Source organism: Coregonus clupeaformis, chromosome 33, assembly GCF_020615455.1.
Source record: "Coregonus clupeaformis isolate EN_2021a chromosome 33, ASM2061545v1, whole genome shotgun sequence".
In the NCBI taxonomy this organism is placed as follows: Eukaryota; Metazoa; Chordata; class Actinopteri; order Salmoniformes; family Salmonidae; genus Coregonus; species Coregonus clupeaformis.
In genome coordinates, this window is record NC_059224.1 from 25,031,850 (window position 1) to 25,048,178 (window position 16,329).

At 46.0% G+C, this 16,329-nt stretch overlaps 1 protein-coding gene across 3 annotated transcripts in view; it reads left to right on the forward strand.

The window, feature by feature from the left end:
- Positions 1–12,280, forward strand: part of LOC121548853 (protein dispatched homolog 1-like) — a 58,500-nt gene extending 46,220 nt beyond the window's left edge. For all 3 annotated transcript variants that reach the window (XM_045210235.1, XM_045210234.1, XM_041860472.2), the window contains 6 exons: positions 6,205–6,234; positions 6,639–6,762; positions 6,963–7,090; positions 7,736–7,833; positions 8,087–8,184; positions 8,449–12,280. In XM_045210235.1, the coding sequence (XP_045066170.1) occupies positions 6,205–6,234; positions 6,639–6,762; positions 6,963–7,090; positions 7,736–7,833; positions 8,087–8,184; positions 8,449–12,090 (4,120 nt within the window). In that variant the 3' untranslated portion in view covers positions 12,091–12,280. The remainder of the gene's footprint in view (positions 1–6,204; positions 6,235–6,638; positions 6,763–6,962; positions 7,091–7,735; positions 7,834–8,086; positions 8,185–8,448) is intronic.
- The last annotated feature ends 4,049 nt before the right edge of the window (positions 12,281–16,329 follow it).

The window sequence follows — 16,329 nt, forward strand, 5'->3', positions numbered from 1 at the left end:
AGTTCTACAGATTTCATAGCCACCGGCCTGTGTGTATGTGATCATGTGAGTCTGTTACTGTCATTCGCTGTCAGTTTGACCATTCAGAGTATACACTGAGTGTACAAAACATTAGGAACACCTCCCTAATATTGAGTGTCACTCCCTTTTGCCCTCAGAACAGCCTCAATTCGTCGGTGCATGGACTCTACAAGGTGTCGAAGGTGTTCCACAGTGATGCTGGCCCATGTTGAATCCAATGCTTCCCACAGTTGTGTCTAGTTGACTGGGAAACTGTTGAGTGTGAAAAACCCAGCAGCGTTGCAGTTCTTGACACTACTACCATACCTCGTTCAAAGGCACTTAAATTTTTTGTCTTGCCCATTCACCCTCTGAATGGCACACATACACAATCCATGACTAAATTGTCTCAAGGCTTAAAAATCCTTCTTAAACCTGTCTCCTCCCCTTCAGCTACACTGATTTTGTCACGGAATCAGCCGAGGCTGCTCCTCCTCCTTGCTCGGGCAGGCTTTGGCGTTCGTCGTCCCCGTAGTACTAGCTGCTACCGATCTATGTTTCTGTGTTTGACTTGTTTTGTCTTGATTGTGTACACCTGTTTCCTATTATGTTGTATTGTATTCCCTATATAACCCTCTGTCGTTCATTGTGTGTTGTGTGTGATTGTTCTCGTCATTTTCGGCAGTTGCTATTGTGCGGGTATTCTCCTCCCTGTTTGGAGGTTGTTTTGTACTCTGGTTACTTTGTTAGTAAAAGTACGTTTCCAGTAGCTCGGTGTCCTGCGTTTGACTTCGCCTACCGCATTCACGTCGCACTTTGACAGATTTTAAGTGGATTTAACAATTGACATCAATACGGTATCATAGCTTTCACCTGGATTCACCTGGTCATGTTCCTAATGTTTTGTACACTCAGTGTATATGGCATGTGAAGACATCTCAACCTAGGGCTGGGCGGTTGACTGCATTTTACGATATACCAGTATTGATGCACAGACCGGTTTGGGTTTTTACTTTACCTTCTATAACGGTATTTGAATGTTTGGTTTGTTAAAATGTGATACGCTGTTTGTAACGTCAATTTTTATAGTTTACTTCACTACTTCAGTCCTCTCTCTCAGCTCTCTCTCCATGGCGCTTTCCACACACACCTAGCCCCGCCCCGTCACTTGTCTTGTCTTAGCAAGTTGGGGCTAAATCTTGCTAGCCACTAATTGTTAGCCACTAATGCTAATCGCTAGCTAATAAATGTACTGAGTCAGAGCAAACGTAATTAGCTATACAGCCTAAATGAGCATGTTGTTTGTGCAACAGCATCTTCTAAATCAAAGTGGAATACGCAAAGTAAGAACATGTTAGCTACATGAAGTAGCTAAGAGAACATTAAATGTAGCCAAAGATTATAGGGTCTCCTAGGAAACACTTTGCTTCCTACCGTGTCACAATAACTCCTCCCTGGCTGTCACGCCATGACATAGAGTTCGCTAGTTGGTTTGGTCAGGGTGTGAGTATCTATGTAATGTGTATATCTATGTGTAGATCTAGTATGTTTAGATCTATGTTGGCCGGGTGTGGTTCCCAATCAGAGGCAGCTGTCGATCGTTGTCTCTGATTGGGGATCATACTTAGGTAGCCATTTTGCCTATCTATGTTGTGGGATCTTAACTCTTGTTTGGCTTGTTTGTGTGTAGCCATTGTGAGCTTCACGTTACGTTACGTTGCTTTGTCGTGTGTTAACTTAGTGAATAAACATGTATGCATTCCACGCTGCACCTTGGTCCAATCCTGTACTCAACGAACGTGACACTGGCATTTTCATTAATTGTCATGTCAAACAACACTGTATTCAAAGTGCCCACTATTGTACAGTGCCTTCGGAAAGTATTTAGACCCCTTGACTTTTTCCACATTATGTTACGTTACAGCCTTATTCTAAAATTGATTAAATTGTTTTTTCCCCACGTATCAATCTACACACAATACCCCATAATTTCAAAGCAAAAACAGATTTGTATACATTTTTGCTAATGTATCATTTTAAAAACCCGGAAATATCACATTTTACATAAGTATTCAGACACTTTACTCAGTACTTTCTTGAAGCACCTTTGGCAGCGACTAAAGCTTTGAGTCTTCTTGGGTATAACGCTACAAGCTTGGCACACCTGTATTTGGGGAGTTTCTCCCATTCTTCTCTGCAGATCCTCTCAAGCTCTGTCAGGTTAGATGGGGAGCGTTGCTGCACAGCTATTTTCAGGTCTCTCCAGAGATGTTCGATCGGGTCCAAGTCCAGGCTCTGGCTGGGCAATTCAAGGACATTCTGAGACTTGTCCCGAAGCCACTCCTGCGTTGTCTTGGCTGTGTGCTTAGGGTCGTTGTCCTGTTGTAAGGTGAACCTTCGCGCCAGTCTGAGGTCCTGAGCGATCTGGAGCAGGTTTTCATCAAGGTTCTCTCTGTACTTTGCTCCATTCATCTTTCCCTCGATCCTGACCGTCCCTGCCGCTGAAAAACATCCCCACAGCATGATGCTGCCACCACCATGCTTCACCGTAGGGATGGTGCCAGGTTTCCTCCAGACGTGACGCTTGGCATTCAGGCCAAAGAGTTCAATCTTGATTTCATCAGACCAGAGAATCTTGTTTCTCATGGTCTGAGAGTCTTTAGGTGCCTTTTGGCAAACTGTCATGTGCCTTTTTACTGAGGAGTAGCTTCCGTCTACCATAAAGGCCTGATTGGTGGGTTGCTGCAGAGTTGGTTGTCCTTCTGGAAAGTTCTCCCATCTCCACAGAAGAACTCTAGAGCTCTGTCAGAGTGACCATCGGGTTCTTGGTCACCTCCCTGACCAAGGCCCTTCTCCCCCGATTTGTTCAGTTTGGCTGGGCGGCCAGCTCTACGAAGTGTCTTGGTGGTTCCAAACTTCTTCCATTTAAGAATGATTGAGGCCACTGTGTTCTTGGGGACCTTCAATGCTGCAGAAATGTTTTGGTACCCTTCCCCAGATCTGTGCCTCGACACAATCCTGTCTCGGAGCTCAACGGACAATTCCTTCGACCTCATGGCTTGGTTTTTGATATGACATGCACTGTCAACTCTGGGACCTTTTTATAGACAGTTGTGTGCCTTTCTAAATCATGTCCAATCAATTGAAGTTACCACAGGTGTACTCCAATTAAGTTGTAGATACATCTCAAGGATGATCAATGGAAACAGGATACACCTGAGCTCAATTTTTAGTCTCATAGCAAAGGGTCTGAATACTTATGTAAATAAGGTATTTCTGTTTTATATCTTTAATACATTTGGAGAAAAAAAATTTAACCAGTTTTCGCTTTGTCATTATGGGGTATTGTGTGTAGATTGCTGAGGATATATATATATTTCTAATCCATTTTAGAATAAGGCTGTAATGTAACAAAATGGAAAAAGTCAAGGTGTTAGAATACAGTGCCTTCGGAAAGTAGTCAAACTATAGAATTAGAATAATCCGTTTATTTCCATGATTCCAAAAGTTCACCCAAGTGTTTTGCTCTGAATCGCAAGTCAAATCGCATTTGCAAAATTTGGTTAAAAATAAGGCCTAGTATCAAGGCTCAGGATAAGACCCAGATGCAGACAGTTTGAAATAGCAAAATGTTTATTTACAAAAACGGGGCAGGCAAATGACAGGTCAAGGGCAGGCAGAGGTCAGTAATCCAGAGCAGAGTCTGAAAGGTACAGAAACGGCAAACAGGCTCAGGGTCAGGGCAGGCAGAATGGTCAAATCCGGGATAAACAGGGACTAGAGCAAATAAAACGCGGGTAAGCTTGATGAGACAAGACGAACTGGCAACAGACAAACAGAAAACACTGGTATACAGTGCCTTGCAAAAGTATTCATTCCCCTTGGCATTTTTCCTATTTTGTTGCATTACAACCTGTAATTTAAATGGATTTTTGTTTGGATTTCGTGTAATGGACATACACAAAATTGTCCAAATTGGTGAAGTGAAATGAAAAAATTTACTTGTTGAAAATAATTCTAAACAATAAATAACGGAAAAGTAGTGCATGCATATATATTCACCCCCTTTGCTATGAAGCCCCTAAATAAGATCTGGTGCAACCAATTACCTTCAGAAGTCACATAATTAGTTAAATAAAGTCCACCTGTGTGCAATGTAAGTGTCAAATGATCTGTCACATGATCTCAGTGTGTATATATACACCTGTTCTGAAAGGCCCCAGTCTGCAACACCACTAAGCAAGGGGCACCACCAAGCAAGTGGCACCATGAAGACCAAGGAGCTCTCCAAACAGGTCAGGGACAAAGTTGTGGAGAAGTACAGATCAGGTTTGGGTTATAAAAAAATATCAGAAACTTTGAACATCCCACGGAGCACCATTTTAAATCCATTATTAAAAAATGGAAAGAATATGGCACCACAACAAACCTGCCAAGAGAGGGCCGCCCTCCAAAACTCAAGGACCAGGCAAGGAGGGCATTAATCAGAGAGGCAACAGAGAAACCAAAGATAACCCTGAAGGAGATGCAAAGCTCCACAGTATCTGTCCATAGGACCACTTTAAGCCGTACACTCCACAGAGCTGGGCTTTACGGAAGAGTGGCCAGAAAAAAGCAATTTGCCTAAAGAAAAAAATAGGCAAACACGTTTGGTATTCGCCAAAAGGCATGTGGGAGACTCCCCATATGGAAGAAGGTACTCTGGTCAGATGAGACTAAAATTGAGCTTTTTGGCCATCAAGGAAAACGCTATGTCTGGCGCAATCTCAACACCTCTCATCACCCCGAGAACACCATCCCCACAGTGAAGCATGGTGGTGGCAGCATCATGCTGTGGGGATGTTTTTCATCGGCAGGGACTGGGAAACTGGTCAGAATTGAAGGAATGATGGATGGCGCTAAATACAGGGAAATTCTTGAGGGAAACCTGTTTCAGTCTTCCAGAGATTTGAGACTGGGACGGAGGTTCACCTTCCAGCAGGACAATGACCCTGAGCATACTGCTAAAGCAACACTCAAGTGGTTTAAGGGGAAACTGTTAAATGTCTTGGAATGGCCTAGTCAAAGCCCAGACCTCAATCCAATTGAGAATCTGTGATATGACTTAAAGATTGCGGTACACCAGCGGAACCCAACATCCAACTTGAAGGAGCTGGAGCAGTTTTGCCTTGAAGAATGATCAAATATCCCAGTGGCTAGATGTGCCAAGCTTATAGAGACATACCCCAAGAGACTTGCAGCTGTAATTGCTGCAAAAGGTGGCTCTACAAAGTATTGACTTTGGGGGGGTGAATAGTTATGCACGCTCAAGTTTTCTTGTTTGTTTCACAAAAATGTTTTGCATCTTCAAAGTGGTAGGCATGTTGTGTAAATCAAGTGATACAAACCCCCAAAAATCAATTTTAATTCCAGGTTGTAAGGCAACAAAATAGGAAAAATGCCAAGAGGTGTGAATACTTTCGCAAGCCACTGTAAATACACAAGGGATAACGGGGACAAATGGGAGACACCTGGTGGGGGGTGGAGGCAGTATATAACAATCAGAATGGAGAAAGACTCATTGAAATCACTTAGAATGTATGTGTTGCCACCCTAGGGTCACACTACTCATGAAGCAAATTTAGAACTTTTATTATTCAAAAACCTAAAATACAGTCAAATTTTGTCATACCATAATTTTTTTTTTTTTATACCGTGATGATATTCTGTCTATATCACCCAGCCCTATCTCCGCCTCACCTCTTCCCTCCCTCCTCTCCCCCTGCCCTCACCCTTCTGGCCTTGCTCTTATCTGTCTTGGGCCCTGTGTGATCCGGTGGCCGTATCTGATTCCCTCTGACTCGTGCTTGCAATCTGGAGGCTTCCCACTGTTCTGGGAAGGTGCTGATGGAAAGTCCAGACAAATCCGGCGCAGCTGAAAGCTTAATTTGGCAACGGGGAAGCCCAGTGCTGATCCTCTCTGTCTGTGTTTATGGCACAAGAGAGATCGCACCAATGGGACTCTAGTCCTCTAAAACTCCTGAGGGTATGTACGTTTGAATAGAGCTAGTTGTTCCACACAAGATGTGTGCTGCATTGCTGTTCAAAAACCTTTCATGAAGAAACATGTTCCCCCTGCACCGATGCTGAGGCAAATCTGGTTTTGATTGGATGTTGCTTTGACTTCTAAATGTAAATCTGATTTATCTCTCTTTTGTTTTTCAGCCCTGCAAGGCCTTTTCGGTTCCCCAAAAGGTAAGATCTGCCAAATATAATTATTTTTTGTGTGACAAAAGCTCTCCTTGAGTCCATTAATACCCTGCCGAGCTGTCATTCCTGTGTAGTGAATCATCACAGTTATCGATGTAAAAAGGGCTCACTGTGCCTGGAACCTGCTAACCACCTCCCATACTCCTCTACAAGACATGCCTTCCCCTGAGTTTCCCTCAAGTCAGAACACTGAATATACTTAAATATCTACATGACGATTTGACAAATTCAATAATGGCATTTTAATGAGCACCTTCTACTCTTTTTATATTCTACTAGTGTATCCATGTACCCTTCTCTTTTCTGTTTGGTTATCAGTACATATAATATTCATATAGTTATAAAGCCATCAGATTTGTGTTTAATCAATACCTGACCTTAATCTTTAGCTATGCAGAGCTGATTGCTGATTGGCCAGTGGTGGTGCTGGGGGTGTGTACAGTCCTCATCGTGGTGTGTGCCCTGGTGGGTATTCTGGTGCCAGACCTGCCAGACTTCTCAGACCCCTTACTGGTGAGTAGGCCATGCCAATCGAAGGAAGGCACAAAACTTTCTCCATAGAAAATACTGGACTTTATTTTGATCAAGATTGAAAACCTAGTGTTTCTGGCACACCAAAATCATTATATTGAGTGCATGTGAAGAGTCCAAGATGTATAAGGTGTATTTCCTGGTGAACTAAAAAGATGTCCTCTGTTTGTCTGTTCCTTCAGGGATTTGAGCCACGAGGCACGGCCATAGGCCAGCGATTAGTCACATGGAATAACATGGTGAAAAACACAGGGTACAAAGCAACCCTGGCTAACTACCCATTCAAGTACGCCGACGAGCAGGCGAAAAGGTAACAAAGCCGAACTCACAGTTCCTGTCCATTTAATTTCATCCTTCTAACCCTTTAGTGACACATGTATTGATTCAAAATCCCTGATGAAGGGGGCTGATCAGGATCAGGTCTCAGGCCATGAGATGGAGTGATGGTTGCTGCTGACCGACAGAAACAGACAGAAGCAGACACACTAAATCTCAATCCCATCCTGCAAGTGGATCATTCCATGACTTATCCTGATCACTGGGGGGGGCTCCAGGGCCTGTCAACAGGACTCTGCATCATTCTGCCTCGGTCCCTCAGAGGATGTGTCCCTGAAACCCCTGCTCATCACTATGATCCGGCTATAATAATGATTATTAAAATAATGATTGCAATGTGATAGTGATCACTCCACTGATTTATTATATAATCACAGGCTTTGTAATCGCTTAAATGGGTCGGTCTAAAACCGTTTCCTTCATTTGTTTTAAGAATGACCCTTCAGTACTATCTTTGGTTAGCATGTGCAAATCTAAGAAATCACTGCTGTGTGTATGCTTTAAGTGGATTCAGTCTCATTCTGTCAGGTGGATATTCAGAATTGATAGGAAACTTAATTCTAATGTATGAAGTGTTAACAGTTAACAGTGCAATCACACCATTACTTTTTTATTTCAGTCACCAAGAGGACAGGTGGGCTGAAGATCACTTTGACAGAGATAAAAGACAAGCAGAATGGGACTTCAGCAAAGACAGTTTCTTCTGTGATGTTCCAGGTACAAACTCAACGTAACACTTCTCCTGTGGTCCTCTGTAGCTCAGCTGGTAGAGCACGGCGCTTGTAACGCCAAGGTAGTGGGTTCGATCCCCGGGACCACCCATACACAAAAAAAAATATGCACGCATGACTGTAAGTCGCTTTGGATAAAAGCGTCTGCTAAATGGCATATTATTTATTATTTAAGTGTTTATCTACTAAGTGTTTGACTGTGATGAAATGCTAACCGGAAGCTCTTAATGTATGTGCAGGTGACAGATACTCCAGATTAGTATTCACATCTGCAGAGGGGAAGAACCTTTGGAATATACAAGCAATTAAATCCATGTGCAATTTGGACAATACACGGGTAAGTGGAACAGCACTGTTGATGATGTGCCATAGCATTTACTCATGTCAAATTTTGCCATGTTAATGATTTTTAAATGCCTGAAATAAGCCCCCCATCATATTAGAAATTGTATGTCTGGAGTCTATGCTGCCTCAGGCTGGAACTACCCCAACTTCCTGATATATTGGCCTTGTCTCCTGTTATGGTCTCCTTGGGTCAATAGTTCTGCTCTGTTCTAGTTGTACTCTGTTCTTCTATCCTGTTGTATTGTGTTGTCCCCAGGTGCGCTCCCACCCTCAGTATTGGAGCCTGTGCCAGCGCACCACTGACGCCTCCTGCTGTCCCAGCTGGACCCTGGGAAACTACGTGGCTATCCTCACCAACAAGTCCTCCTGCCAGAAGATCACAGAGCGCGACGTGTCACACACCCTCAAGATCCTGCGCTCCTGCGCCAAGTACTACCACAACGGAACGCTGGGCCCCGACTGCTGGGACATGACCACACGTAGGAAGGACCAGTCCAAGTGCACCAACGTCCCACGCAAGTGCACCAAGTACAACGCCGTTTACCAGATCTTCCACTTCCTGGTGGACAAAGACTTCATGAGCCCAAAGAACACCGACTACCCTATCCCCGTCCTGAAACACGGCATGCTGTTCTCCCCCACAGAGAAAGGGGAGACCATGATGAACATTTATCTGGACAACTTTGAGAACTGGAACTGCTCGGACGGCGTCACCACCATCACAGGGATTGAGTTCGGTATCAAACACAACCTGTTCCAGGACTACCTACTGACGGATACCGTGTATCCGGCCATAGCCATAGTGATTGTGCTGGTTGTCATGTGTGTGTACACACGCTCTGTGTTCATCACCCTGATGACCATGATCGCCATCATCAGCTCCCTGATCGTGTCCTACTTCCTGTACCGTATGGTGTTCGACTTTGAATTCTTCCCCTTCATGAACCTCACAGCCCTCATCATCCTGGTGGGCATCGGGGCAGACGATGCCTTCGTCCTCTGTGACGTGTGGAACTACACCAAGTTCGACAAGCCCAATGCTGAGCTGTCGGAGACGGTTAGCATCACTCTGCAACACGCGGCCCTCTCCATGTTCGTCACCAGCTTTACCACGGCCGCCGCCTTCTACGCCAACTACGTTAGCAACATCACCGCAATCCGCTGTTTTGGCGTCTACGCCGGCACGGCCATCTTGGTTAACTACATACTGATGGTAACCTGGCTGCCAGCCGTGGTGGTGCTCCATGAGCGTTACCTGCCCAACATCTTCACCTGCTCTAAACCTCCCCCACAGCAGAGTGGGTTCTGCACCCGCACCCTCTGGGCCAACCTGTGCCAGAAGGCCAGCAAGTGCCTGTTCACCGTCTCCGAGGCCTCCCGGATCTTCTTTGAGAAGGTGCTGCCCTGTATCGTGATCAAGTTGCGCTACCTCTGGCTCTTCTGGTTCCTGGCCTTCACTGTGGGAGGGGCATACGTGGTGTGTGTCAACCCCAAGATGAAGCTGCCCTCCCTGGAGCTCTCGGAGTTCAAGGTGTTCCGCTCCTCCCACCCCTTTGAGCGTTATGACGCTGAGTACAAGAAACTGTTCATGTTTGAGAGGGTCCACCATGGGGAGGACCTGCACATGCCCATCACCATCATCTGGGGGGTCACCCCCGTGGACAACGGAGACCCCCTCAACCCTAAGAACAAAGGCAAGCTTATGCTGGACAACACCTTCAACATCGCCAGCCCAGCCTCCCAGCTGTGGATCCTCAACTTCTGCCAGAGGCTAAGGAACCAGAGCTTTGTGTTCCAGTCGGAGGAGCAGGACTTCACCAGCTGCTTCATTGAGACCTTTAAGCAGTGGATGGAGAACCGGGACTGTGAAGAGTCCTCGGTCTACCCTTGCTGCAGCCAGTCAACATTCCCCTACAAGCAGGACATCTTTGAGTTGTGTATCAAGAGGGCCATCATGGAGCTGGACCGCAGCACCAGCTTCCACCTGGACAGTAAAACCCCCGGGCCTCGCTTCGACATCAACGACACCATCCGGGCCATTGTCCTGGAGTTCCAGAGCACCTACCTGTTCACACTGGCCTACGAGAAGATGCACCAGTTCTACCACGAGGTGGACACCTGGATCCAGGAGGAGCTGAAGAACGCCCCGGCCGGGCTGAATTACGGCTGGTTTGTCAGCAACCTGGAGTTCTACGACCTGCAGGGCAGCCTATCGGACGGCACTCTCATCGCCATGGCGTTGTCCGTGGTGGTGGCCTTTGTGGTCATGCTCCTCACCACCTGGAACATCATCATCAGCCTCTACGCCATCCTCTCCATCGCTGGCACCATCTTCGTCACGGTGGGCTCGCTGGTTCTGCTGGGCTGGGAGCTCAACGTGCTGGAGTCAGTCACCATCTCAGTGGCGGTGGGTCTGTCGGTGGACTTCGCAGTGCACTATGGAGTCGCTTATCGCCTCGCCCCTGACCCTGACCGTGAGGGGAAAGTCGTCTTCTCCCTCGGCCGGATGGGTTCTGCTATTGCCATGGCGGCACTCACCACGTTTGTCGCCGGGGCGATGATGATGCCATCCACAGTGCTGGCATACACCCAGCTGGGCACCTTCATGATGCTCATCATGTGCATAAGTTGGGCCTTCGCCACCTTCTTCTTCCAGTGCATGTGCCGTTGCCTGGGCCCCCAGGGCACCTGCGGACAGATCCCCCTGCCCAAGAGGTTTCAGTGCCAGGCTTTCAAAGAGGGCACCACCAACATCCCCTCGCCCCAGGGCAAGCATGGCACCAAGTACCAACTGGACAGTCGAGGAGGGGAGGTGGAGCATGAGCATTACGAGCTGGAATCATTAACTTCAAACCCTAGGAATGAGGAGAAACCTGCAGAGGAACAGGAGGTGTGCACCCAGCTTTATAATGGAATAGCCCCCCACCCTGCCCTCTGCACACACATCCCCTTTAAGAGCAAGGCAGAGCCCGGCAGAGGGCCCTGCTCTGAAAATGGACTGGGCATACTGGCCACCAACCCCACATCCAAATGCCAGTACTCTCATAACACAACCTGCACATGTGGGGAACCCCCTCCTCCTCAGCAGTCTATGGGTATGCAGTGGACCCCCCACCCATGCACTCAAACAACCCAGGACTCCCCATGCCCCACTCCTCAGTTCCCCCTCACAGGCAGCCATGCCAACAAAGGCCAGAACCTCCTGTCTGCTCTGGATTCAGTCTACAAACCCATAGATTGCCGTATGCACTATGTACACTGTCCCCCAGCTCACTTCCACAACTGCACCCCGGGCAGGGTGCCCAGACAGGGCCCTCACAGCTGCCACCTCAGAAACTACTGTGTTCACACTGTCCCCGTCCTGGGTGGCCTCCCCAGGGACCAGAGCTCTTCCCCAGACCCAGCTGGGCTGGAGGAGTCACACCGGACTGGAGGGTCATCTGGCCCTAGTGGCTGTCCTAACACCCCAGCCCAGACTTGGACTCAAGGTCCTCCTGCCTCCCCTCTGGGATGCACGTTAGCCCACACACACACAGGCTGCTGCAGAGCCAATCATGGAACACAGAGGGCGGGAGAGAGAACGGTAAACGCTCCAAGCGATCAGAGCGTGGATAATTATGTGTCCACCACAACGCAAAAGGGCACTTGTCATAAGATGCCCAGCAACCAGGAGAAGCTTGAAACTAGTACTACTCCCATCACACGGGAAGAAAGTGTTGAAAAGTGCAAACAGAACCCCAAAAAGGAGAGGGCTTCCTCAGCCTCTCCTAAGAAACTCTGTTTTAACAGAACTTTGAAAGTAAAGTGCAATTCTGTCGAGTTTAATGTGCCAAAAGCTGAAGCCAGTGTGCCTGCTCTTGCAATAAATTCAAAACCCTCATCTGAAAGTTTATGTTGACAGCAAAGAGACTTATAAGAGAATTCTGAGATACTATATCTAAAGAGTAAACTTTTGTCATATCAAGCTATAATGTGCAGTGTCCCTGTGCAGTTAAAGTGCTTGGAATATTTCGTAGTCCCCTGTAGCTCAGTTGGTAGAGCATGGCGTTTGCAACGCCAGGGTTGTGGGTTCGTTTCCCACAGGGGGCCAGTATGAAAAATGTATGCACTCACTAACTGTAAGTCACTCTGGATAAGAGTGTCTGCTAAATGACTAAAATGTCAAAATAGACCAAGTGCCTCATGTCTTTCATCTAAAAGTATGGTCCTATCTGTTCTGTGATTACTGTATCTACTGTGCAGATAATACTGGTTTGATCAGTCAGATGTACTGTTTTTGAGTACACAGTAAATATGTGGTGTGTTTATGGAGCTCTAACATGTCTAAGGAAAGGTGAACCATTTACTTTATTCTTAGTAGACATCTTAGTAGACATCTGTTTCACATTGCCACATGCCCCTCGGTCCAATATGAAAGATGTACTGAATGATTATAAAGTTATTTTAACACGATTGTCTGTTTTTTTCCACTGCTCCTACAGTATGAAATGAAAGTATCTCAAGGTTTTGTTCAAAGGGCATGGTTTGGAATAACAAATGGTACACCTGTTTCATTGTCTGTCTCCTGCTGGCGCCTTGAGAAGATTTGCTCTGTCTGGCCTGAGGCCACAGTGCTGTGCTGGGCTCTCATACATCACACGGACGTTTGATTTCTAATCTCCACTCCCCAAGAGCCTGAATCGCATTCCAAGCTGGTCATACACTGTAGGTTTATGAGACCTGCTGACGTCCTACAGCAGGGATCCTCAACTAGATTCAGCCGTGGGGCGATTTCTTTCTTGAGCGGATGGTAAGGGGGCCGGAACATAATTACAAATAATTTGTAGACTGCAAATTGACCGCAAGAAGCCCAGATATATTAGACTAAAACACAATCTCATACCTTGCTTACATTTGGATATAATCACGTCTCTATTATGCGTGGGAATACTTGGGAACAGATTTCCAAAAATAAGATCACTTGGACCTGATTTTCTGGTGTGGGGGAGGGAATAAAACTATCTGTGTGCCAAATTCCCAGTTGCAGAACCCTGTTATAGACCATCCACACCCCTCATCCACACATGTAACTGTGAGAGTTATTTTCTAACAGTGACCACGGATGTATGTGAAGAGGGCATGAATTTTAAAGATAAACTCTAAAACCCAATAACAGTATAACACATATGGGTCCTATCATTTGATTTTGTAACATATCAATTACATGCTATTTTATTACCTTTCTCAGAATCTTTGGCAGTCCTTTGTTAACTCCATCCAATGAAAAGTATCCTATTCATTTACAAATTCCATTAATTTACGAATCCACAAGTCCTGTGTTTTATTTGCTGTTCTGGCTCCCACCATCCATCCCCCCTTCTAACAGGTTTCCCTGGTGGTCCAAGATCCCAGCCAAACCTTCTGCTACAGAGCAAGCATATACACCAGACCGGGCTCTGCAGGCAGTATGACTCACTACAGCACAGCATACAGATTTATAATTACACTTTCAGTCTTGAATTAGTGTCAGATGCGCAGCTCTGAACTTGTATCGTAGGCTACCAGACGCCTGTAATTATCTGAGAGAGACACCAAGCTGGCACTGTAGCTCATCTCCCCTTAGTCTCTGACACCATCACCCTCTCAAAAACAAAGATCAGCAGCTACTCTTAACTTCGATCAGGGGTACAATAAAACTATGATATATTGTGAGTGAGGAGAAATTCCTTCAACGACTGCTAATTCCTCTCTAATTCCTCCCTTCACTCCCTCTCTCTTGCACACTTTCGCAAGGGTCAGACAGGAACTAGGCACGGGCGTTTATTAGCTCTAGTTCCAGCTAATACATATCCCTATCCCTGTTCAGCCTTGCCAATCACTGAGGGGTGCAGATGGGATTTTAGGTCACTCATAGGGGTGACTGTTCAAACCTCTCACCTCGCACTAGCTGGAAGCTTTTCAAAATGACATGTCTCCTGTGTAAGCTTGCCCTTGTTTACCTAGCCCCAATGTTTCTACAGCCCTGACCCCTGACCTGAGGAATGGCACAGATACAGTGGGGGAAAAAAGTATTTAGTCAGCCACCAATTGTGCAAGTTCTCCCACTTAAAAAGATGAGAGAGGCCTGTAATTTTCATCATAGGTACACGTCAACTATGACAGACAAAATGAGGAGAAAAAATCCAGAAAATCACATTGTAGGATTTTTTATGAATTTATTTGCAAATTATGGTGGAAAATAAGTATTTTGTCAATAACAAAAGTTTCTCAATACTTTGTTATATACCCTTTGTTGGCAATGACACAGGTCAAACGTTTTCTGTAAGTCTTCACAAGGTTTTCACAAACTGTTGCTGGTATTTTGGCCCATTCCTCAATGCAGATCTCTTCTAGAGCAGTGATGTTTTGGGGATGTCGCTGTGCAACACGGACTTTCAACTCCCTCCAAAGATTTTCTATGGGGTTGAGATCTGGAGACTGGCTAAGCCACTCCAGGACCTTGAAATGCTTCTTACGAAGCCACTCCTTCGTTGCCCGGGCGGTGTGTTTGGGATCATTGTCATGCTGAAAGACCCAGCCACGTTTCATCTTCAATGCCCTTGCTGATGGAAGGAGGTTTTTACTCAAAATCTCACGATACATGGCTCCATTCATTCTTTCCTTTACACGGATCAGTCGTCCTGGTCCCTTTGCAGAAAAACAGCCCCAAAGCATGATGTTTCCACCCCCATGCTTCACCGTAGGTATGGTGTTCTTTGGATGCAACTCAGCATTCTTTGTCCTCCAAACACGACGAGTTGAGATTTTACCTAAAAGTTCTATTTTGGTTTCATCTGACCATATGACATTCTCCCAATCCTCTTCTGGATCATCCAAATGCACTCTAGCAAACTTCAGACGGGCCTGGACATGTACTGGCTTAAGCAGGGGGACACGTCTGACACTGCAGGATTTGAGTCCCTGGCGGCGTAGTGTGTTACTGATGGTAGGCTTTGTTACTTTGGTCCCAGCTCTCTGCAGGTCATTCACTAGGTCCCCCCGTGTGGTTCTGGGATTTTTGCTCACCGTTCTTGTGATCATTTTGACCCCATGGGGTGAGATCTTGCGTGGAGCCCCAGATCGAGGGAGATTATCAGTGGTCTTGTATGTCTTCCATTTCCTTATAATTGCTCCCACAGTTGATTTCTTCAAACCAAGCTGCTTACCTATTGCAGATTCAGTCTTCCCAGCCTGGTGCAGGTCTACAATTTTGTTTCTGGTGTCATTTGACAGCTCTTTGGTCTTGGCCATAGTGGAGTTTGGAGTGTGACTGTTTGAGGTTGTGGACAGGTGTCTTTTATACGGATAACAAGTTCAAACAGGTGCCATTAATACAGGTAACGAGTGGAGGACAGAGGAGCCTCTTAAAGAAGAAGTTCCAGGTCTGTGAGAGCCAGAAATCTTGCTTGTTTGTAGGTGACCAAATACTTATTTTCCACCATAATTTGCAAATAAATTCATTAAAAATCCTACAATGTGATGTTCTGGAGAAAAAAATTCTCAATTTGTCTGTCATAGTTGACGTGTACCTATGATGAATATTACAGGCCTCTCTCATCTTTTTAAGTGGGAGAACTTGCACAATTGGTGGCTGACTAAATACTTTTTTCCCCCACTGTACATCAGTATGTGCCTTTGACTGGGGAAGAAAGGCTGGCCACTTCTTCCCTTAGTGTGAACGTTCAATGCAAGGAGACGACTACAAGAAAGATACACTATATACACAAAAGTGTATAGTGGATACCCCTTCAAATTAGTGGATTTGGCTATTTCAGCCACACCTGTTGCTGACAGGTGTATAAAATCGAACACACAGCCATGCAATAGACAAACATTGGCAGTAGAATGGCCTTACTAAAGAGCTCAGTGACTTTCAATGTGGCACCGTCATAGGATGCCACCTTTCCAACAAGTCAGTTCGTAAAATTTCTGCCCTGCAAGAGCTGCTCCGGTCGACTGTATGTTCTGTTATTGTGAAGTGGAAACGTCTTAGGAGCAACAACGGCTCAGCCTCGAAGTGGAAGGCCACACAAGCTCACAGAACGGGACCGCCGGGTGCTAAAGCGGGTAGCGTGTAAAAATCAACTTTCCTCGGTTGCAACACTCACTACCGAGTACC